The sequence below is a fragment of the Pseudopipra pipra genome, chromosome 5 (assembly GCF_036250125.1).
Source record: "Pseudopipra pipra isolate bDixPip1 chromosome 5, bDixPip1.hap1, whole genome shotgun sequence".
NCBI classification, from domain to species: domain Eukaryota; kingdom Metazoa; phylum Chordata; class Aves; order Passeriformes; family Pipridae; genus Pseudopipra; species Pseudopipra pipra.
Window position 1 is genome coordinate 52,504,308 of NC_087553.1, and position 23,418 is coordinate 52,527,725.

The window sequence follows — 23,418 nt, forward strand, 5'->3', positions numbered from 1 at the left end:
AGTGACACTGGTATTCTCGATTTCTTCCCACTCCCATTGGTACATTTTCATCTGAATATATGCAGCTAGGAAGAACTGCAAGGGAAATACTACTGTGCAGCACATCAAGCGTACTCAGAGCCCTTCTGCAGGTACAAGGCAGTGAAGAGCTCTGCTTGCAAGAGAAGTGCATGAGAAAGTAGTATTTGTGCAAATTCTTTTCATATAGTAAACCCAGGAAATATAATTGAAAGACAATAAGAAGGTTCTAGATCACCTAACCCAAGAGATTATTAACTGTATTAAAAGAAGAGAATGATCTTGGGAGAAGACAGAGATATCATTAGAAAAAGTTTTTAGGAAGAGGAAGACCTGAGAATGGAAATTCAAGTGCTCTCACCTGAGGTGTGAAGAAGAGGAGAATCGGCAAGATGCCACAGAAAAGATGTGGACCATCACAAAATAAATAATTACTTAAAGTAAAAAGGAACACAGACAGTGTCAAGAGATATTTCACTTTGTTCCTGTTCTGCATACCTGAAGACAAATATCCATGTTCTTAGAGCCTGTCTGGGCATTTCTTGATTGTCACTGATACTTATCCATCTCTCAGAAGTAACCAATGAGTCTGAGCAATCAAACTGGCTACAAAATCCATAAATCTATGTTATCTCTGAATAACTGCTGCAAGGGGATTATGTCAAGAGTCAGCAAATAACTGCAGACAGGAAGAAGCAGAGAATTTGCTGATCTATTTCTTCCTCATGACATTCAGATTTGCCTTTTAAGCAGGAACCAGTATCTTCATAACACTTATGGAAAGTATATTCATAACTGCTTTCCTGTATCTTCCTGTCAAGCAACTTGCCGTATTATTAACATACATAAATAAATAGATACCTCTGTTTCATTGTCACTCTTCTGCCAAAACAAAGTAGTGAAGATCATGGCTGAGTTTCAAAGAGATACCTCTGGACAAATAACTCAGTTGGCCCAGATTCTGCCTAAAACTTTAGGGAATGGTAGGTTTGGTAGTCTGGTAAGCTGAGTATCGAGCTTTGCCTCTGCCTAAAAGGTCCCGTTCCCTTCCTCTGTTTACATCCTCTCTCACTTATGTTCTCCGGCTGCCTAACCTGTGCCAGCACTAGGGCCCACTGGACCTCTCCAAGAGTCAATTAAACTCCCTCACCTGGTAGAAAACAATCCAGCTGAACAATTCCTTGCAAAAGGATCTAATGATCACCACAACAAGGTAGGAAGAGAGAAAGGGAAAAAGCAGGAGCAGAGGTAAGGCAGGGTAGAAGGGAGCAATCAAGACCTTTCCCTTTCCATGGCAAGGCATTACTAGTCTGGCTGATCTCCTCATAGAATTCAGGCCTAACAGCATCTTTCCTGGGGCAAAATATCCAGCTATCACAGCTCTTAAAACACTGATAAAATTTACAGACTTAAATTGGGACTATTTAAGGACTTAAAATGGACTATATATCAACTATACATATATGTGGACTGTAAATTCTATGATAAGAGAAGTAAACACACTGCTTGTGTAGCCCGGATCACTTATTGCCACTTACATAAAGAAAAAATATTAAATAAACTGAAGAATAACAAGGAGCAAAACCTAAGGGGAGTCTCCCCTAAAACTCTTCTCCCATTAACATCAACTGTTTTGCTTTCCAAGGATTTGCAGTACTTTCAGAGAGACCTCAATAAATTGGAGGACTGGGCAATCACCAACCACAGGAAGTTCAACAAGGGGAAGTGCCAGATTCTGCACCTGGGATGGGGCAACCCTGGGTGTAGGTACAGACTGGGGAATGAGATGCTGGAAAGCAGTGCCATGGAAGGGGTCCTGGTCAATGGCAAGTTGAATATGAGTCAGCAGTGCCCTGGCAGCCAGGAGGGCCAACTGTGTCCTGGGGGGCATCAGGCAAAGCATCGCCAGCTGGTTGAGGGAGGGGATTGTCCCACCCTGCTCTACACTGGTGCAGCCTCACCTTGAATATTGTGTGCAATTTTGGGCACCACAATATAAAAAAGACATTAAGCTACTAGAGAGTGTCCAAAGGAGGGCAACAAAGATGGTGAAGGGCCTTGAGGGGAAGCCGTATGAGGAGCGGCTGAGATCACTTGGGCTGTTCAACCTGGAGAAGAGGAGACTGAGAGGAGACCTCATTGCAGTTGCAACTTCCTTGTGAGGGGAAGAGGAGGGGCAGGCACAGATCTCTGTGGTGACCAGTGACAGAACCAGAGGGAATGGCCTAAAGTTGTTTCAGGGGAGGCTTAGGTTGGATATTAGAAAGAGGTTCTTCACCCAGAGGGTGGTTGGATACTGGAACAGACTCCCTAGGGAAGTGGTCACAGCACCAAGCCTGAGAGAGCTTAAGAATCATTTGAATGATACTCTCAGGAACATAGTGTGACTCTTGGGGTTGGTCCTGTGCAGGGCCAAGAGTTGGACTCGATGATCCTTGTGGGTCCCTTCCAACTCAGAATATTCTGTGATTCTGTGCTTCTCTGCTTGCCTGCCTTCACTGTGAGCCAAAATCACAGAGCTGAGCCAAAGTGGGATTAAGACATGAATCTTTGTTCTCTAGAGTGGAGGAAAATCACAATATCACTAAGGTTTACAGGGTTCTATGAATGGGACAAGGAGAGAGGGTGGGTTTTTACTATGCCGGGATCGATTTTACCTTCAGCAGTACCAAATCTTCCAATGTGCAGAAAAGTAATGTATTTTTCCTGTTTTCTTCACTTTGTGCCAGTCTTTCCCATTCACTGCTTACAATAGGACCACACACAGGATTGAAGACACTGCAAATCTAATTGCAATCTGGATTTAATTTAGGGTGAAGTAAAAAATCATGGAGGGTGCAGCTGAACGGGCTTTCTCCAGCACAGTTTAACAAGATGCTTTGCTTGAATATTGATGTGCTATTGATGCCTATTTTTCCCGAACCTTTTAAGTAATTTTTTAAATTAGTGAGAATTAATGGCCCTTGACACAATTTTTAGTGTGCTAGAAAATAAAAAAGAAACAAAAAAAAGAAACTAAAAATTGACCATAAACAATGACAACTGCATATAGGTTTGCAGTGTGAAGATGACAGACATGATTACAAGCATTTGACTATCAGTTTATTTAGAAATTATCAGTTTGAGTTTATTTTTCATGAGATCTCATTTATCACTGAAATGGTTGCTAGGATGCTATGCTTTGAAATTTGACACTGAAATGGTTGCTAGGATGCTATGCTTTGAAATTTGAAACCTTCTCCAGAAAAAGAGCAATTGTGAAGAGGTTTTCTAAACATATTTTCTTTTTGGCAGCCTCTCTATAGTGAAGTTATTGATGCTAAATCATTTTCTTACATCAAGATCTGATCTTGGAAGCAGTTATACCTAGTCTTAGTTTTATTCAGAATTGTGGAATGACTTATGTTAGATCTCTGAGTGAAGTTAATCATGCATAAACTGGATCTATTCAGCTAGCCTTAAATTCCTGTTAACTTTCTGTGCCTAGTATTTTCCCTTGCTCCTGGCAATTATATGTCCAGGTCACTACTTACACCATGGAAATAATTTTTCAGTGGTCACTAGCTTTCACTACTGAGCAAACATGGAGACTCATGTAAAATGAAAGCTCTGTGTGTATGAGCCACGTTGCTTAAAACCCCAGTGAGATGATGAATGATGAGCATTACATGCCTGCATGGCACCTTGGCTAAGTCCTTTCAAATCCCAGTCCCTGGCAATTTTTAGCAAGTCTTGTGACTTTCCTCTCACCTTTTCTGTGTCAGGGTAGCTTTAAACACTTACAGTCTATTCCACATGATGCAGATGGAACTGAGTTTCTGGCTGCAAGCACTGGAGATCACTCTTGACAGTCATGGCTTGCTGGTTTTGGCAGAAGCGATCTCTGCACGACTTTGCCTCATGCCAGGCAGGACAGCAGCTGCCTGCTGTACAGAGCAGCCAGGCAAGCAGTCCTGAGTGAGGGGGAGGAGTAGGAAGAGGTAAGCAGGCTAGAGAGCTCCATGCAATGGGAACAGCCACTGTAAAGAAGAGGTGTGGGAATCCCAAATAGGAAATCAATACTAAATTTGTTATCTATGTCAGAAGGAGGAGATTTATACCTTTCTGCTAAGAATTCTGAAATATGCACATATACCTGTGAGTATAAATACTTAGCTGGATATTTCTGATCTTACCCATAATTATTTGAATATTATGCACTGAAGAATCTTTCCTGTGAATTTGAGTCAGAGGATGCCTGTCTCTTTATCCACTTATATTCTGTACCTAAATGACTAGTCAATGCCAGGGGAATTAGTCCCCATATGCAATAGTTCTGACTTAATTTCCTGAAGTGTTGGAATGGGACCAGATGACAGTAGACATGTAAGCCCAGAGCTGTAGTGGAATCCTAATTCAAAAGATAACAGGAATCACATTCATTGCACTCTAGCTGTGATTGAGAAAAGGATTTACAGCTTCAGAAATGTGCATTACATGCTGTTGTCATGAAAAGAAACCACAAAACATAGAGAAAAATCCAGCTCATTCCTTGGAACAGCTGGGAAAAGCAGATGGACAGAAGGCTGATTCCCAGGAGTATACAGGAGGCAGAGTAAGCCACCTACCCTCTTCTGATATCCCTGCTCTCTGCTGATATCCCTTCATCTGTTACCCACTTGTCCTGAAGACTTGAGAGCCATGAGTGATTTTGGGGTTGCAGGAAGGCTGAATTGCCTCTCAGACACTGCTGAAATAGTGAGGATAAAGACCCTACCCAAGCGCTTGAAAGAGGAAAATTATGTTGGGCTGGAGGGAGAGCAGGATTACTTGCTGTGCTGAAGGCAACCGAGGGAGCAGAAGGTGAAGACAGAGAGGATTACTTTGTTCTAGTGTGGGATTCTCCAAGGGGGTATGATCTCCACATCATGAAGCAGCCATTAATCCAAATCTTTATAAACTGGTTTTCATCAAGTCTTCAAGCAATAGCACAAAAAACCCTCATAAAATACCCTCACTAAGAGTTTGGGAGAAGTTGACAACCATGCTAATGCCACCCACACAGCTGGTGGTTGTGGGCCCAGAAATCAGGGCATGCCAAAAAACACATCTTACAACAATAAACCAACTCTCTGTGCTGCCCTCTTGTGCTGATGGAGTTACTGTGGCTCCCAGGTTGGCTGGTGGTAGTGCCTCTGCTATCCTCCTTTGAGTGTACCAGCTCACTGAGTACCCCTCTCCATTGGGTGGCAGAGATCTACCCCACAGAGAGCTGCAGGGCATACCCATGGTTTTCCGATGCCTGCTAGACAGATCTATTGGCTTGCTAGAGGCTTTGCAGCACAGTCTGGCTAGAGCAGGGCCTGAGGATGTGAACTGCTGTGCTGGGAAGGACAGAGCATGAGCAGCATGTCTCTGGAGAGCAGAGATGGGAGTTCCTCTGTGGCTGGCAAGCATCTATCATGGGAGGGTACAGGCAACTGGAGTACTCTTTTCCTGCTCAGAATAACCCAGGAGTCTCATTTAGAAAACTACAGCCCCAGACAGAAACAAATTGCAGAACTGGGCAATCACCAACTACAGGAAGTTCAACAAGGGGAAGTGCCAGATTCTGCACCTGGGATGGGGCAACCCTGGGTGTAGGTACAGACTGGGGAATGAGATGCTGGAAAGCAGTGCCATGGAAAGGGACCTGGGGGTCCTGGTCGATGGCAAGTTGAATATGAGTCAGCACTGCCCTGGCAGCCAGGAGGGCCAACTGTGCCCTGGGGGGCATCAGGCAAAGCATCGCCAGCTGGTCAAAGGAGGGGATTGTCCTGCTCTGCTCTGCACTGGTGTGGCCCCACCTTGAATATTGTGTGCAGTTTTGGGCACCACAATATAAGAAAGACATTAAGCTATTAGAGGATGTCCAAAGGAAGGCAACGAAGATGAAGGGCCTTGAGGGGAAGCTGTATGAGAAGCAGTTGAGCTCATTTGGTCTGTTCATCCTGGAGAAGAGGAGACTGAGGGGAGACCTCATGGCAGCCTACAACTTCCTCGTGAAGGGAAGAGGAGGGGCAGACTGTGGTGACCAGTGACAGAACCAGAGGGAATGGCCTGAAGTTGTGTCAGGGAAGGTTTCAGTTAGATATTAGAAAGAGGTTCTTCACCCAGAGGGTGGTCAGGTCCTCAGGTTCCCAGAGCCTGACAGAGTTCAAGAAGTGTATGGATGATACTCTCAGGAACATGGTGTGACTCCTGGGGACAGTCTTGTGCAAGGCTAAGGGTTGGACACGATGATCTTTGTGGGTTCCTTCCAACTCAGCATGTTCTGTGATTCTGTAAAATGCAGTGCATGTGACAGCTGAGGTCCTGAGCTAAGTGTTCTCTTCGTGTGCAGATTGATAGGTTTCATTTGGAAAAAGAAAAGGATTTAAAAGCTAAACAAAACCCAGCACTTCAAACAATATATGCCCTTTCTTGCTGTGTATAGGCCTCTAACTTGCTAATGCTGCTGCAGCTGTTAAACTGTATAGATTGCCTCAAAGCTACTGTAACAACACTCATTTCTTATATATAAGGCAGTGTAGGAAGAACTTTCTTTACAAAAATAGTTAACTAAGGATGAAAGATAAAATAGATGACTTGTAAACAGATATTTTTAGCTAAAATAACTTGATAATACTAGAAGTTTTGGTCTATAAAGATAATAGAGTTTGTCAACTGTTCCCATCTGTCTTGTCCCTGTCCTGTGTCAGCAGGGGGAAGTAGTAACTAAGACCTTCTGTGGCTTAGATACTAAATGCTTTCATTGGAGTATTTTTGTCCGCCCTCCTTTCTTTCCCTCTTTGACATCACTAAGAAGTTTTATTTATACACTGTAATGAAATATTATATCTACTATGGAAAATTACTGACAACTGCTTTGTCAGTGACACTTATGTACAAGTAAATTTGCTTATTTTATAACATTTTTTGTTAGTCTGGATTAAAATTTTGCAGGTGCTGCTCCCTGCAAGATATTACTATTGTTTCAATTAGGCTAATCACTGTAACAGGAGTTTTCTAAAAATTGCAGTGATGGTGGCTTCCAGGCATGCAGCATGAGCGAGGACACCTCTTGTTCCTCATCCAGGCTTCAGACTGCATCTCCAAGCTCTGTGCCTGCTCCGAGCAGAGCCAGTTTAGCCCCGCCCACTGAGCAGTCCAGCCTTTATTTATATGAAGTCTGTGGTCCAACTGGCTTCAGATGGCGTGTGTATGTGCGTGTGCCTGCCTCCTGAGTGTGTGAGACGAGCTGGGATCATAAGCCAGGGTTGTTACAAGTGGTTTTAATCAGCAGTCCATTAGAGGAGAACGGAAAACTTCAAACAGATTAAGAACCAAGTAAGTAAACCTAACTTTGAACTTGAAAGCTGGACAAAACAAATGCAAATGAAATCTTCAGAGTCTGTCAGTTTTCAGATAAATTATCACTTTTAGAGAGAAAGCTGTGCATGCTGACAGGAAGGAGGAAATTTAAAAGGAATGGAATGAAGGAAACTGTAAAAACAAAATGGGAATTGAGAATGCAAGAGAGAAAAAACAGCAAATGAGTGTTCGCAAAGTTGGTACACTCTCTGACTTTTTTCAGTTGTGGGCAGGACATGTTAAGCTTTAACCTCTTGCTTTCTTGGATACCATTGTCTGGCTGAGTAGTTCCTTCTGCAAAAGGGGTGAAGATTTCTGCTCCTCACCTGTCTGCTGGCAGGTCTGTTCTCCCAAGAGCACAGTATTGAAAAGCTTACCACGGGTCCTTGCAGGATGCCCCATGACATGCTGCTGTTTGCTGCTGCTCAGTTGTTGTTTTTTCACAGGTTGTTCCAGTAGCCCCGTGAGAAGGTGCTCCCCAAGCCTCTGCTCCTCTGGAACCCATGACTTCTTGCCTGACACCAGGAAAACAGCAGCAGAAATGGGAAAACTCATGCTAGTTTTGGGTAAAGTGTGCCTTTAACTTTTTTTACTGTGGCAAGACGTGGCTACTTGGACTGCATCTGGAATGTGGCAAAGGTTGAAGTGAGGACGGCAAAGAGGCCATGGTTTGTGGGCAAGTCCCCAGGTGCCGCAGGCTTTGTCGCCCTCGTCCCTTCCTTCTGGCCACAGTGGTGGCCATCTGTCTGTTCTGCCAGACCCTGACTCCTCTCATGACCAGCAGCATCCTTTCGGCAGTTGTTAATGGAATTACATCCAACAAACTGACCAAAACACAGCAAGGAAGGTACAAGGAGGTCTCTCCAAGCACCACTAACTGCTTTCTCCCTGGCAGTAACTCACAGACACTGAAAAAGGTAAGTCAGCTGGAGCAGAGTGCTGAGCAATAATTAGCAAAGCAAGGGATAGCAAGTCTGGCAGGATCATCTGAGTCCAGCTAAAATTAGCCTAAGCTTGAAAGTCTGGGATCTGTATACAAACAAATGGATGATCTAATGACAGCAGCATATGTGCAAGCACATTCCTATTACCAGCTCCTCAGAGTGCTGTTATTAGCATAGGAATCCTAAAATCTTCAACTGAAACATGGCATTGCTCTGTGACTCCAGCGAGATTTCAGTTTGCTGCACAGACCATACTTTATTTTGGCTTTGGGAGTTGGTTTAGAGGCTTTACAGTACAGGCACATAAATCAGGAGCCAGGAGGGTTTCATGAAAGTGGCCGAGGTTGTTAATTGGCACCAAGACTGCAGCTGCCCTGTGTTAAAGTTATCTGCTCGTCAGCTTTGAACTTTACTGGGATTCTGCTGAGAAGCTGAATTTCACTGCGTTTGAGAAATAAAAGAAACAGTTTTCATATTTTCAAATCACACTATATACTTTGGAATCTTTGTCTCACAAATTTTACCTTGTCCTTAGGTTACCTGACCTCATGTTTATTTTGTATAGGTTTCCTAAGGATGGGTGTTAAAATCTACCAAATTCAAACACTGTTATTTTTGTTGAAAAATGTAGTTTGTTAAATGGTCCAGATTTGGGTAGTTATTTATACTCTGGAATCTGTGATCGGCACTAGCACAAATGTTTCAGGTTTTCTTTAGTTGTATAGGAGAGCTGCTAATAGTGCAGCAGACATCAAACTATGAAATTATCATTATGCTATCATTTTATATACAACTGTAGCAGGACTATAAACAATTTGTTAACTCACAGATTATGGACAGCATCCACATAAAGCAGTTCAAATTTAAAAAAAAAAAAGTACAAGGCTGCTTCTTTGATTAGACAAAGTTCACAGTCTAAAAGGTCAGCAATATTGATTTTAGGAGAGTGGTTGTAAAGTGCATCTTCTGCAACAATCAAAAACAGATATGTGAAATAACTGTGGCATGAACTCTTAAATTTTTTAACTTTATTTTTTTCCTTGAGAAGATCAGAGTATTATCTTATGAGTTGCAGAAATCTACTGTATGCTGCATTGTCATCATTTTATATTTTAATGACGTTTTAGTACACTAGATACCCAGGTTCAGATTTGTTCAGCAATAAGACATGAATAATTACAATTTTAAGGGAAATAAGCACAGCTGACTTATGTGGGTTGCATTGTGTGGGTTACATCTTTTGACACTTACAGTCCATTCCTTTTTACCCATTGCTATTGTAATGGCAAAGAACATTTAATACCTTGCCTTTGGCTACTTAAAATCTATAAGAACTGGTGAAATAATGGCAAAGTTTTGCTAGTATGCTGTTTGGCTGAAAATATCTGTAATACCTTCTTTAACAATGTGCCTGAGGAAAAATGGAGATTGATGTGGAATTTGGCGTTCTGGCTGTTTGAAATGAGAAGGAAGCTTTTGTTTTTACAACATGCTGTACTTACTGCTCTCCAGCATACGTGGTTGGATGTGACTATCACATGCACATGCTGAACTTATAGTACAGATGTAAGTGCGTATGTTAACTCTTATAGGTATGTTTTCCAGGGCTGTGCTACCCTAACACATTCCTCTTCAAGTTCTAAAGACCACCCATAGCTCGCTCCCTATTTGTCTTGAACGTTTCCTCTAGAGCATGATGAACAAAATGTCTTGCACATGTTGGGATGTTACTCTAAGCTGCTCTCTGTTTCCAGAGAATGCTGGTTGTGTGGGCTGAATAATAATCTCAGAGAACAGCAAAGACAAACATCTCCAAAAACCTCTACCGCTCTGAAAGTGTGTTCTTGAACTGTGTGTTTTCGCCCACTGCTTATTCAGATAGCTGAACTATTATCTGGCTTGATTTTATTGGGTGCTCAGTAACATCTAAGATAGATGTCATGGTTGAAACTTTACACTGTTTCATTTTACAGTCACGTGCCACCAAAAGTAGCTAGTTTGGAATCAACTTTTCATTAAAGCTCTGGTTAAAATCTTCTTGTATGAATCTGGAAAATTACTTTAGAATATAGTTATTCACATTTGTAATTAACTAGTCACACATGTATTCTTATTCTATAATTAGTCCAGCCAGCAAATTTAAATTCAATAAAAAAATATCGTGCGGTTAAACAGTGACTTAAAGCAAACACTGCAACGTCTTATGAAATCAAAGTTCATGAATAAATTTTGAGGAAAATAAGATCCTGCTGGAGATAATATTCTTTAGGTAATACACGGTGTTTATGGGGTTTGAGCCATTGCATGGGTCACTCTGCAGATTGTCCTCTGACTGGGCAGGGGCAGGTTTCATTCTTGCTTCCTTCAGAGAAAAAAATCAGAATTGTGTTGAGCTTGCTGTAAGAATTTGGTTCTGATTGTTATTGCATGAGCAAAATCCCCTTCCAAAGGCTAATTTCTTCATTCAGAGTATGCATAACACTAAGTGCCTCAGAAAAAACCCCCAATGCAAACAAGCAAACAAAACCCAAGAAACCCTGGCACCTTTCATGAGCCATTTGTTGGAAGTGAAGGGAGAGATCTGAGGAAAAGTGCAGCTTTGCCAGTGCAGCTCTGATATCAACATTAACCTCATTTTGGAAGGGAGAGTTCCATAAAAGTCTGGAAGAAGCACGGGGTCAGACATTGCCAATTTGATCTGTAAATGTGTCTTTACGTCCAAGATGCTCTGGGATGGAGCCCTTCCTGTCAGGCATATAGTGCAAGCTGCCTTTTTTTAAATTGCAAAAATGCAGATTTCATTCATAGGCTGAAAAACCAGTCAGAGCTCACAGTACTCCTCTCTCAGGTATCACACATTACAGGAGTTTTAAAAGCAGCTGAGGATCATATCCTGTAGCTTTAAATTCACAGGAACAGAGGTCAACATTTTCTAGTACAACATTAAATGTTAATATCTCTAGCATGAAAAATACAAGGCTTATTTCTGAATCTCCAGCATTAAAGGCATTAGAGAGTGATATCACATTTAGCAGCAGGCTGTCTGCAGATTTAGCAGGGCACTCCTACCTCTCCTGCATTATGAAATATTTGTGAATCTATATAGTGAAGAGCTGGTGCTACAGCATTGAAGCTGGAATAGGTATCAACAAAAAAAAAAAAGCCTATACAAGCCCTGTGTGTTGGTTTGCCTGGCAAGGTATTGTGCCAGAAATACTTTTGGTACCAGGCAGATGTAAAACTGTTACACTCATCATAAGTAATTTAGCTCTGCTTCTTGGCCATTTCTGAGAAGAGTTAATTAGCTGGTTAAGCTGTGTTTCCACTCTCTGAATTAATTCAGCCAGAGCCAATTTAGATGTCTCTACAGAGTGCATTTTGCTCAGGTAGTACCTCTGCTGGGAGGAAGGAATATGAACTATATTGCCTTCTAGGAGGGCAGATACCTGAGGTTCAGTTGCTTTCCCAGTCAGAGAAGATCCAAAAGCACTTTTCCTGGTTTCTTAAAAGATCCAGTTCCCAAGCCATTAAGCTTTATATCCATGTTGGAATTGGAAGCCTGGTACACCATATTGGCAGTGGGAATTTTTGTTGGTCCTGGAAAGCAAAATTCTCTCTTTTCTTTCTTTCTTCCACAGCTGGAGAGAAAGGAGAAGGAAATGGTTAATCACCTTTTACAGTTATTGCTTCTGTGATAGGCACTTTTTCAGCCTATTACCTCTCCGGCCATGGCCAATGTATTAAAAAAAAAACAAAACAGGTTTTTAAACTTTAGGATGGATCTTGAAGGATATTATTTCATGCATGCTCACAAGGCCCTTGCTTCACATGCCCTGGACATTTAAGGCTAGCTGAAAAAAAGAAAACAAACAAGATATGTAGCTGATCATGTGAGAATTTGATGAGTGGGTGAGGCTGGCATCCTAATAAATGAAATATAACAGTATTGTGAAAAAAATCTGTCCTCCTTTCAAGGCCCTTAACCTAAGTTTTATGTAAAAGATATATCTCAAAGAGGAGCTATAAAGTGAGCAAAGCGGAAGGATGAGAAAAGGCTTTTTATGGCTTCACTCTGAAGGGATAGGATAGGATAGGATAGGATAGGATAGGATAGGATAGGATATCATTTAATAGGAGTGAATAGGATGAAAGATCCAAGATAATGAAAGTTTGATGTGGTCATACCTCCAAAATATTATGTAGAAAAAGAAAAGAAAAACAAAAGGGGAAAAAAAAGGAGAAATATCATGGTTTACTCTTAACCAAGAGCTAGAGGAAGATCCAGTTGAACATCTTGCATGGGTTACTGGCCCAGGAATCTATATTTGAAAATTAGGAGTGAAATTACCAAAAAGCTGAGAAATTGTTACTATAACTGTAGAACTCTGAACACCCAGAATGGAATTATTCCTTCTTTATTTGTGTCCTCCACTCTATCTTCTCAGAGGCAAAAAGATGGACTTCACAGTCAATGCAAATGACTGTCTCTTATGCAAAATTCATCATGAATTAATGCAGACATGTAATACAAATCTGGTGAACTTCACACTCTAAAGGTATATGTCTTTTTTCTATTGATTTCTTTTGATAGAATATACATGCATCAGTCAGAATAAGCAGAGGACAAAGGAGGTAGGTGGGGAGTGTGTCATGGAGGAAGGCATGGGGAAAGGAAGCAGATGGAGGAGGAGAATAAGGAACTACAGCTGCAAAGAAATAGTCTCCTCAGAACGCACAGAAGAGATTGTACACAGAGAGGGCTGGATTGTGCAAGGGAAGAGAAAGGGAGATGGCAATGGAAATGGAAAGAAGAGAAAACAAAGCCAATGGAAACTTTTGAAATGTAAATATGTGAAAAAGGAGAATTGAAGCTCGATGATAGAATGAGAAGGGATGATTTTCACTTATATGCAGAAATGGAGCATGGTGAGAGCTCTGAATAGAAAAGATTACATTATGCATAACAAGGTTTGATACATTTTAAAACTAAATTTAATCTTAAAAATTATTTTATAGAATAAGTAGGGGGATGAGAACTCTTTTCTCCTCACAGAAGAACAAAGAACTTCGCTGGTATGAAACCTCTGTTACTAGAAAGCAATCAATATAGGGTATGGTATCAGCAACTGGTTTCCTTGGAATGATACCACATTCACATTGCACCCTATGAAAGCGGGACATTTGCTTTCCCCTTTTCAATATAAAATGCAAAAGGTCTTAAGGAAACAGCTATTTTTACTGAGCAGATAGCTAGACATATTTTGGTGATAAAGGGCAAAGCTATTGTGGTAGCAGTCAGGAAAGAGGGGCAGGATGGAGACTTTGCAGGAAGGGAACTTTGAGAAGGATGCATCAGCAGAAAATGGGAAATGGAGGCAGAATCTCACTCACAGACTTCACAGAATGAAGTTTTTCTCCAAAAGGAGCTGTTTTGATAAGATGGGAGGATTGGCTCATTGTCTGTTCTTAAGACACGGCAGTTGGTACCGTGAACTACATGCAAGCATAAAGCAAAGGCATTTTGATACAATAGCTCTGTACTTCCAGCTTAGAGTGCTGGTGATGACTGTGCAAGTAACTCTGGTTTCGCTCTTGGATTTATGAAGTCATCAGACAACTTCCATCAAAGTCATGCCAATAATCTAATTGCTTGTTCTTTATTTATCTAACAAACAATTGGAAGCAGAATTACATTCCAGACGTTTCATTCTACAACCCAGTCCTTTCTGATTAGGAAATCCAACAGAACATAAAGCCAACATATTTAAATATCCTCCAGAAAGTGAAACAGGAAATTAACTTCTCTCTTACTTATTGATACAGGAGCTATGTGCACTTAAAATATAATGGTAGTATGAAGAACTTACTATTTCTATGAACTTTTATGCAAACACAAAAAGAAATTTAGAAGTCACATTTGGAGTTAATGAAGATCTGCATAGTCCTGTAAATCACTGACTTGCGGCATTAGAACCACATGCTAAGTTTTTATTATCACTCTTTTTATTGATGCTGTTTAATATTAGTGCGGTAGTTTCTAGGAGTTTCACTCATGGATTTTTTTAATGTTCATCTAGGTGGTATTTAACAGCAAAGATGCAGACTTTGCAATTTCTGGAATTCTGCAGAATTTCCAGATTAAATGGGAATTTAGGCTGTTCACTGCCTGTGAATAGTGCTGATAGTACCAGTGTTGTTTTTATGAGGCTGGTTCTCTTTTGTGGTGTTTTTGTTGCACTCCCCTTTCATGCAGGGGCCTTTTGGTTTGCATAGTGGCTCATATATCCCTTTTGCAGCAGCTCAGTACCTGCAGAAAGCAGTGGGGTTGAAGTAAGCTGCAGTCAGTTATTTGAAACTACTGGACCAAGACTCTGACAGTCTTGGCTAGCTTAGTGTGAAGTGTGGGTGCTAGTAATAAACACAGGGACTAATGCCACCAGAACAGGGTAGCTGAAAAGATGATTCACAGTTTTTGAGTTCTTTCCTGAGAGAAGCTGAGGCAGACATGAGTGGGCCATTATATTAGGAAGAAGAATTTTTTTTCTGCAGTTGAAGTTGATGGTCAGTGAAATTCTATGGCAAGAGTTCAAACTGTATATTTGCTTCTTTGCCAGGCTTAGACAATGCATCAATATTTATGGAAATATGCAATCTTCTTGGAATCTGAAAAAAATGCCAAGGAACTGTTTTTCTCTCCGCAACTTGAAATATCTTTGCTGTTTTCTTCTTGACCAAAACAAAAACAGCAATTATATATCCTAAGATCCAGTTAGTGACCACATTCTAGATTTTTGGAACAACCCAGAAATTCTGTAAAATAGAGAAAAGCTTCAGAGACTAATAGAATCAATTATATCCTTATATATTCATAAACTAGAATTGGATATGTTGGTTTCAAGGGAAATGTCAAAACATTTTCTCTTTAACAGAGTACTTCACAGCTCTGTGGAACTTACATATAGACAGAACTAAGAATTACAACTCAGATAACAGATGTCTATTTTCCTCTGTACAAGGATGGTTACATAATTCTTGAGCTTTCCTATTATAAAAACTGGGCCATTTATCTTGTTAAGACATCAAAGGAATATACATTTGATGTAATAGTTTTTTTGAAAAACCATAATAAATTTTAATGGAGCTCAATTTGTTTTCTTTTGTGTTTTAAATGTTATTCTATAAATTTAAAAAAATTACAAAATTAACTTTTATGCATTTTTATTCACTTTATAGCCCATTGTGGTTTGTTTAAACCAGTTGTTAAGGCTGTGGATCATCTGTGTAACAGCCAATTGCACTAAAATGAGGTCAGTGACTCAGCTAAATGCAGTGTTTTGTAAGCTGTAAAAGCAGGTATATCATGTCAAAGCTGACACAGGCCTCATCCTAAATCATATGGGAAATCTCAGCTTTGCTGTAAAGCCTCATTAATTTCTATGGAGACAAACACACCATTCTGTAGGTAAGACATGGGCTGCAGATGTTCTTTACCAATCCCTTTCACATAAGGTATATTGAATCTGTGATAAATTGCCCTGCTAACAAATAGTCTGAGTCTTCAAACTGAGGAAGAGCTAATAAATGGTTGGTACACCAAAACATTTGGCCACTTACCAATTATTCTCAAATTTTCAAAATGTTTTCATTTGTTTTCTGTCTAAACCTACTGGACATTAAATTCATAGGAATGCCAAAAAAATCACAACCATAAAATGTGGAATTATGTGAACAGCTTATTTTTGTCTGTTGCACTCGGCTTCTCTTATACCAACTCTCTCTTCAGGCTGAATTTTTATGATTGAGAAACATTTTATGAAAACCAGCAGACTCTTTAAATATATAAACATAACTGCTATTGCTATAATATTGGAAATTCTGAAAAACATCCAATAGTAACTAGATCAACATGTCCAGTCATGCAAAGCATTTTATACAGAACTTTGGAAAAAAGTATGGAATCACTTGCTACAGGCATGCAGTTGGCCAGATTGTTGTTTTTTTTAAATTCTGTTTAGCTAACAACCCACCTTACATTGCACTGGCTTGGCAAGAAAACAGCGGACACATTGCATCTTGTAACCTGGACTGCATATAGCTCTAAAAGGAAAGGGCAGAGGAAATAAATTTGGCAACACTACACATGAATCTCAAGAAAGTACCCTAAAACGTGTGGAGATACTTCATATTATTTAATAGTACCAGATTAGATATTGGGTCAAGATGTTAAATTTAGGATCCTGAATTGTTCCCTTGTCCCAGAGATCCTGTCACAGCTCTTTGGGAGCTGTTGGATAAAAATACCTCGTGCCCAGTGCCTGGGCAGTGGGAGGGGAGGCTGAGGGCACAGATGAGTTTGTCCCCACCTGGTCCTTCCCAGCACTGTGGCAGAAGGGTTTGTACACCGTCAGTCTGAGGGACTTCTGTGTATCTCTGGAGCGAATGCCCCAAGAAAAGCCGTCTGGAGCAACTAGTGCTGTGCTCCATATGCAAGGGTTGTCAGGAGCCCCCTGAGCACCCATGGGAGGTGCCTGGTGGGAGCCAGCTGCTGCATGGGCCCTGTGGAACTGCTTGGGGCCATTTCCCTTTGTGTTTTGTGGAAATGACCCAGGCCACTGCTACTGCCTGAACTTACTTTTTTTTTCTGTTTCCTTTTTTTTTTTTTTTTTAATGCTGCTATCAGTGTTCTGTTGAATATTTGTCACAGCCAAACTAAACCATTGTAAACATTTCTGCTCTTCCCCAGAGAGCTGAGGAAGATGCTGTCTGCATCAATGGTGACAGGGAAGCAGGAGGGAGAGCCCCTTCCCTGGCAGATCCTGCCGCAGGCAGGCTGGCTGACCCCTGGGCTCCTTGGGACACCTCGGGGCTGGTTGGTTTCTGTCCCTTATGCCTCACCGGGTGGGACAGCTTATCCCTCATGTGGGGTTGGCACCCAAGGCCAAGGCCAGTTGGAGCAGGAGTGGGCTGTGAGGCAGTGGCCAGGCTGGGGGAGCCCTGCCGGCACTGACCTTGGAGTGTTGACTGCAGGGGAAATGAAGTCACTGCTGGGTGCTCGAGGCAGGACCTCTGCAAAATACTTCAGAGGTGACACTGCAGGAGACTTTGCTTTCATGAAGAAAGGTGTGTTTTCGTAGCATAAGAGAATTGTGGTAACTGTTAGTGAGGAGGGTGCACACAAAGTGCTGCACATCCAAGGCAGGACCCAGGCCACACTGGGAAGGACGGGAGTAGGAGAAACCATAATTGCCAGCAAAAATGGAACAGGGATGTGTCCTGGCCTGCAGCCCCTTTGTGCTCCTCACGTGTCCTCAGTTCATCCCGCAGCACTGGCCCCTGCAGCACATGTGGGATGGAAAATGGGATTTTCTTGCAAAATAAAGCAAGAGGTGTCTCTGTCTTCTGGGTTTCTTCCACGATGCAAGTGAAATGGAAAGTGGGAAGTATCTGGCTGGACTGCCTGGAAGAGGGAGAGGGAGCACAGGAGGGGGGCTGGGACAAGGGCTGGATTTAGGAACAGGGAGGGGGGGAGGGAAATGGAGAGAAAGGGCTGCCAGCAGCTGCTGGCACTGCAAGAGAACAGGAAAGAGAGAAGATAAGAGGAGAGGAAGGAGGGGCAAAGGCAGAGGGGAACAAGAGTGATGGGTGCTGTGGTGGGGAAGGGCCATCTGAGACTCTCTAACGCTGTGCTTGGCACCTGATTAATGTGTTTTTAAAAAGCTGGGATGCCAGGAACACTGTCTGACAGGTGATCTAATGCAATTCCTATGACTTCACCCTGTGCTATTTGTGCTTCTTCCGGCCAGCAAGTGATCAAGCCTTTACTTGAATATCCCAGTGTCTAAACTAGTTTTGGGTTGCACATTTAGCAAATATATGTGGAAAACTCTGACAATGTTCTGTTGAGATTTTTTCAGGGTCCTTTCATGAATGATGCTAACCCTTCACATGGAGCAAAAGCAGATGTGCTGTTAGAAGCTCAGGGCTCTGAAATAGTTTGTGTTCCTCACTGCTGCAGAGAAACTTACAGTTCAGCCAAGCGTAATGTAAAACTGCATCTCATACTCAGGGAATAGACTGCTAAGGAGAGTGACTTTATCACTAGATCCCAGCCCTATAAACAACTGGACACGTCTTGAATGATATTTATTTATATCAAAACATCAGTCTCTTTTCAGTCTAGTCTACTGTGCACAAAATGGTGGTGACTTGTTTGTGTAGTGCTTCATATCTCTAGTGATAAGCTTACTAAAATTAGAAGATATGGAATAACTTAGTTTTTAAACTGCTAACTACTGCTAGGTTGAAATTCACAAGCTTGTGAAGAACTAATTTCATGTCCTGATTTTAATCCTTGGTGTTATATTTCAATCCTAAAGACAAGTACTTTTCACCAAAAGAAAGTCTTGTTTGTGAATGGTGTTTTTACTGCAAAAGAATAGCTAGAGTGTTCTAGATATTAGTGTCCTGATTGCTACATGGAGCCTCCTATTTTTATGCCTTATTGTACTGGGGTTTGAATAGCAAGGTTTTGGTAGTGGGGGGGACTACCAGGGTGGCTTCTGCAAGGAGCTGCTAGGAACTTCCTCAGTGTCTGACAAAACCAATTTCAGCTGGCTCCAACACAGACCTGCTGCTGGCCAAGGCCAAGCTCATCATCAATGATGCTGATAATGCCTCTGGGATAACAGATTTGGGAAGAGGAAAAAAACAACTGTGCAACTGCAGGCAGAGAGAGGACTGAGAATATGTGAGAGGAACAACTCTGCAGACACCCAGGTCACTGAAGAAGGAGGGGAGGGAGGTGCTCTAGACACAAGAGCAGAGGTTCCCCTGCAGAATGTGATGAAGATCATGGTGAGACAGGTAATCCCCTTGCAGTCCATGGAGATCCACCTTGAGGTATCCACCTGCAGCCCATGGAGGATCCATGCTGGAGCAGTCTGTTCCTGAAGGACTGCACCCTGCGGAAGGGACCCCTGCTGGAACAGTTTGTAAAGATCTGCAGCCTGTAGGAAGGACTCGCATTGGAGAAGTTCACTATTTTTGTGTGTTTGGGGTGTCTCTTTTCCATTTTTTCTTGCAAGAAGCTGATACTCCAGGATATTACATAGAGGAAGGCTTTTCTCTAGATGCCATTGTCCCTAGACACTATATAGGAAGATAGCGAGTGATAGGTAACCCAGGTGTTCCTTGGGATTCATTGGAGACATCAGACACCTTTCCACTTGTTCCTATATAAAAGTTTCTCTGCCAGTCCTCCTATAGGATGGATTATGTTGGACTAATAAGGCAATAAGGTATGATAAGGTTACATTTAATTTTCTAGAACACAGTAATCTCTAGTACTGTTTAGGATTCTTAATTATACTAGAGCTATTTCCTGTGTTGTCACATTAGGTTACTAGTTTATTTTTGTGAAAAATAACAACTGTATTTTATATTGCTGAGTAGTGTCCTATCTGAAAACCATTGTATTTGCACTCTGTTTGCTGTAGATCGATGATTCCATTCTCCACTACTTTGGAAGCCCCATGAGAAGAGCAGTTTTATATGCACCTCCTGCCCACCGTGAGACCGACCGTCAGCTCTGTCAGCGCATCCTGGAAAAACACAGATATACAGTCACAGTCCTTGAAAACAGGAGACAAGTGGAAAACCCCAGGCATGAGGGCCCTTATCACAGTAAGACTAACTGGACTTAGTTAATTCATTTATTACTAAATGTGATCACTAAATACAGTATTTATTCAGCATTCTTCCACAAAGATAAAGCTTATAAAGTCCAACACAAGTAAGGATAGAAGCCAAATTCTAGCCCTTCTCAGTTGTGAAGCTAATTTTCCACAATTAGGTGATTCTTCCATTAGATATATCCTTCCTTAAAATAATGCAGCAGAGTAGTTTGTCATAGTCTTGACAACTAAATCATATCAGTTTGGTTTCTGATGACTTCTCATACCAACTTCATCAATATTTTCAATAGTGCATTTTATAACAAAACACATACCTGTTACATTTAGTTCCTTTTCATTTTCTCTCTTAAAGAAAAGCTGTATCCACGAAAGTACTTTTTTCCTCTGGTAATGTTTTGATTGTTCTGTAAGCTTGTTAAAGAACATGATACAGAAAAAGTCCATTTTCCATTTGCTGCAGAATCTGGGGTGCATTACTGTTGGTTCTTAGTTTCTGTTGAAAGTTGATCCACAGTTAAAACAGGCTACTGAAGAAGCCTGGTCTCTTGCACAAGGGACTATGGCTTTGTTGTGTACAGTTACACTGTGCTTGATAAAGGAGCTTTGGGCACGAGTTATATATAAATTGACCATGTTTAAGAGTTCTTGGACACCGTAGATGTATGAACTGAAACTGTGTTCTCTGTTTGGTCTTCTGTTGCAAGTAAGTTTGGAAACTGGATGACTTTGAAAAAATACATAGGTCACCATTCTGTCAGATGGAAAATGGTGTGGTTGGATATTTCTCATGCTAAAGGGAGTGCTGTTTGCATCATTCGGGCTTTCAACATTTCTGGGGTTGCCAGAGAGCTCAGTTTTGTTTTGAGTTTAACCAAACTGAGGAGTTTCATAGATGAAAACTGTAATTACTTAGCATGCTCAAGGCTGCCCAAAATTCCATCACTAATTTCAAGTTTCTTTAAGAAACTTTCTTGAAAATGAGGTTCATTCAGTTTTCTTTGGTAGGCTGTACCAAGAAATAGTGAATGGTCTTCACCTCATTCTTATTTGAGTCTGGTAACATTGGCACATTTTAGCCACTCTGCCTTGAGTAGTTTCCATCGCAGTGGAAGACACAGCATGTCTGCAGGTTTTGCTAATGTCAGATGGGCTGCAGAGAAAAGATGGCATCTCTGGGGATCATGTGAACCATCTCTGTGAAACATTTCTGTTTCAAATGGCTAAGGAAGTGGGTATGCCAAATTCAGTTGTGACCCATAAAAAAAAAGACTGTACTAGATTTTCTTATAATGATGAGTTCAGATTGAAGTTCTCCAATACAGGTTTTTGCACTGCAAACATTTTCCCTGCAGAAATCAGCTTAACTGTGGGTATTTATATTTTACAGGCTAGAACCAGTATTTCCTGTAGTATTTTTCCAGTAATAAAAAAAATTAAAAACTGAAAAGATTTTAAGTATTTTCCAGGAACATCCTACAGCTTTCAGCAGATGCTGGATTACATAAAAAAGTCAAATGCTTGCCAATTTAAGGCAAAGAGTAAGACTATTAATTCCATTTCATGGCAACATAACTCTGCCTTTAACTATTCCCTGTTATGTAAGTGCCTAGCTTTAAAGTTACGTTTTAAAAACAAGAAGTAAGTAAAAGAGCATGTCTGCATACCAAACCAATGATCTTTTCTTGCAGCTAATTAAACTGCGTTCAAAGTTAATTTTTTTTGCCAATAGATGATGGGGTTTACTGTTCTGGATGGGATAGTACTTCTTATTTTGGAGAAGGGTATTTTGGCCTATGCTTTGGCATACTTTCCTAATAGGAGTTTAATAAGTTATTAAAAATATACTCCTTGAAGCCTCAGTTAAAAATATATAGGTAACGAACTGTGAAACATAGATTCTGAATGTTGTGAAAAATCTGTAAAAAGAATCATTCCTTCTTACTTGGTATTATTTAGCAGCTCTATCTGGTGCTTTATTTTTGTTCAGTCTGTCTTACTCATGTATCTTTCAAAGTACACTTAAATTTGAAAGGATTTTTTGTTTTGAATGGCTGAGGGCCAAGACTCTAGCTGAAGTCATATATGGAAAAAAATTCACCACAAAACATTCCTAACTTTTTTTTGTGCTGGCCCGCTAAGAATTTTGGGACCAGTTCTGCTCCTGTTTGAAACCCAAATGTGACAGCTCTGCACACTGATCTTCCAGAAAGATCCTCCACACCTGGGCTGCGGTACTGTGTTGAGTTCACTGCTGCCAGAGAGAAACGGAGGAATGGTTTTCTTCAGTGGAAGTTTTTCACTTCTTACACACCAGCCAAAACATTTTGAGTTTTGGTAACTGGAAAACAGTTGGCCAGAAAGGAAAAGTATACTTTTTTTTTAGTCATGGCAGAGTCTGTGGGTTATGGGATTACTATGAAAAATCCATACAGATGTGTTCTGCAGTAAAACATAAATTATTCAATCCCCTAATTTTTCACTGAAAAATAGCTTTGTCAGTAAATTCTCAAGCAGCTTTGCCTGAACAAAAAGTATTTGTGCTTTCACCATTCCTTAGCAATCAAATCCACATGGAGAGAAAAGTCCATGGACTGATGGTATCTGTCCCTGCTCTGAGCTTTTTGAGACTTACTTTCTCAGCAGCCCTAAATGAGCCAGTTTTGCTATAAGTTTAACATGTCTCTTAGTCTGCTGCTGGCATGGAGATAGAGAGGTGGTACTGTATTAGTAGCAGATGATGGGATAGTCAGATTATGCAGAGAACTGGGATTGCCACCTTGGGCAATCCATTTTAGCATGGTCAGTACCTCCAGTAAGTATCTGTGGTAAGTCTGTTTTGAAGCAAGCAGTTCAAAAGAAGTTGCATAACAGCAGATGAGAAAGATATCAGGTTGTATGGGCCAGCACATCTACAAATGGTACAGCTGTTTTGTTTGCCAGGTAGGCAGAAGAAGGTGTCATTGGTGTGTGGCTCCTTCCTTCCTTCTGTGTCCTTTTTTAAAATGTGAACCTCTGCTCATAGAGGCGTAGCCTCTGGGACACATTCTGCCTTTGCCGCAGCCTTGGAGGGTGTTGAAACCAGTGTCACAATCTCATGGAAAATAATAAAATGATCAGAAGGAGTGAGAAAGCCCCACACCTCCATGCTTTCTCCTGGGAGGTTTGCCATGCTGAGCTGTACAAACTACAGGGTTTCCGTCCCTCAGCCTGGGACAGAGCTGTGCTGCTCTATCAGAGAAGAGTGGGATTAGCCATCTGGCTTCAGAGCACTCTTAGATTCTCCCAGAGAGGCAAATACTGGAGAAGAACTTGCCAAATATTTTCCAATGTCTTCTGCCTTCTTTGTTCTTCCAGTCAGACAAGCTCTCATCTCTGATATCACAGTAAAGATT

At 41.2% G+C, this 23,418-nt stretch overlaps 1 protein-coding gene across 4 annotated transcripts in view; it reads left to right on the top strand.

Moving 5' to 3' along the window:
• Positions 1-7,214: 7,214 nt before the first annotated feature.
• Positions 7,215-23,418, top strand: part of CPED1 (cadherin like and PC-esterase domain containing 1) — a 143,552-nt gene continuing 127,348 nt past the window's right edge. For 3 of the 4 annotated variants that reach the window (XR_010430866.1, XM_064656108.1, XM_064656107.1), the window contains exons 1-3: positions 7,215-7,365; positions 7,836-8,306; positions 19,829-20,015. Coding sequence is in view for 3 of the 4 variants with exons in the window: in XM_064656108.1 (XP_064512178.1) it covers positions 8,055-8,306; positions 19,829-20,015 (439 nt within the window). In the remaining variant the exon portion in view is untranslated. The remainder of the gene's footprint in view (positions 7,366-7,835; positions 8,307-19,828; positions 20,016-23,418) is intronic. The other variant, XM_064656106.1, reaches the window with a different exon arrangement.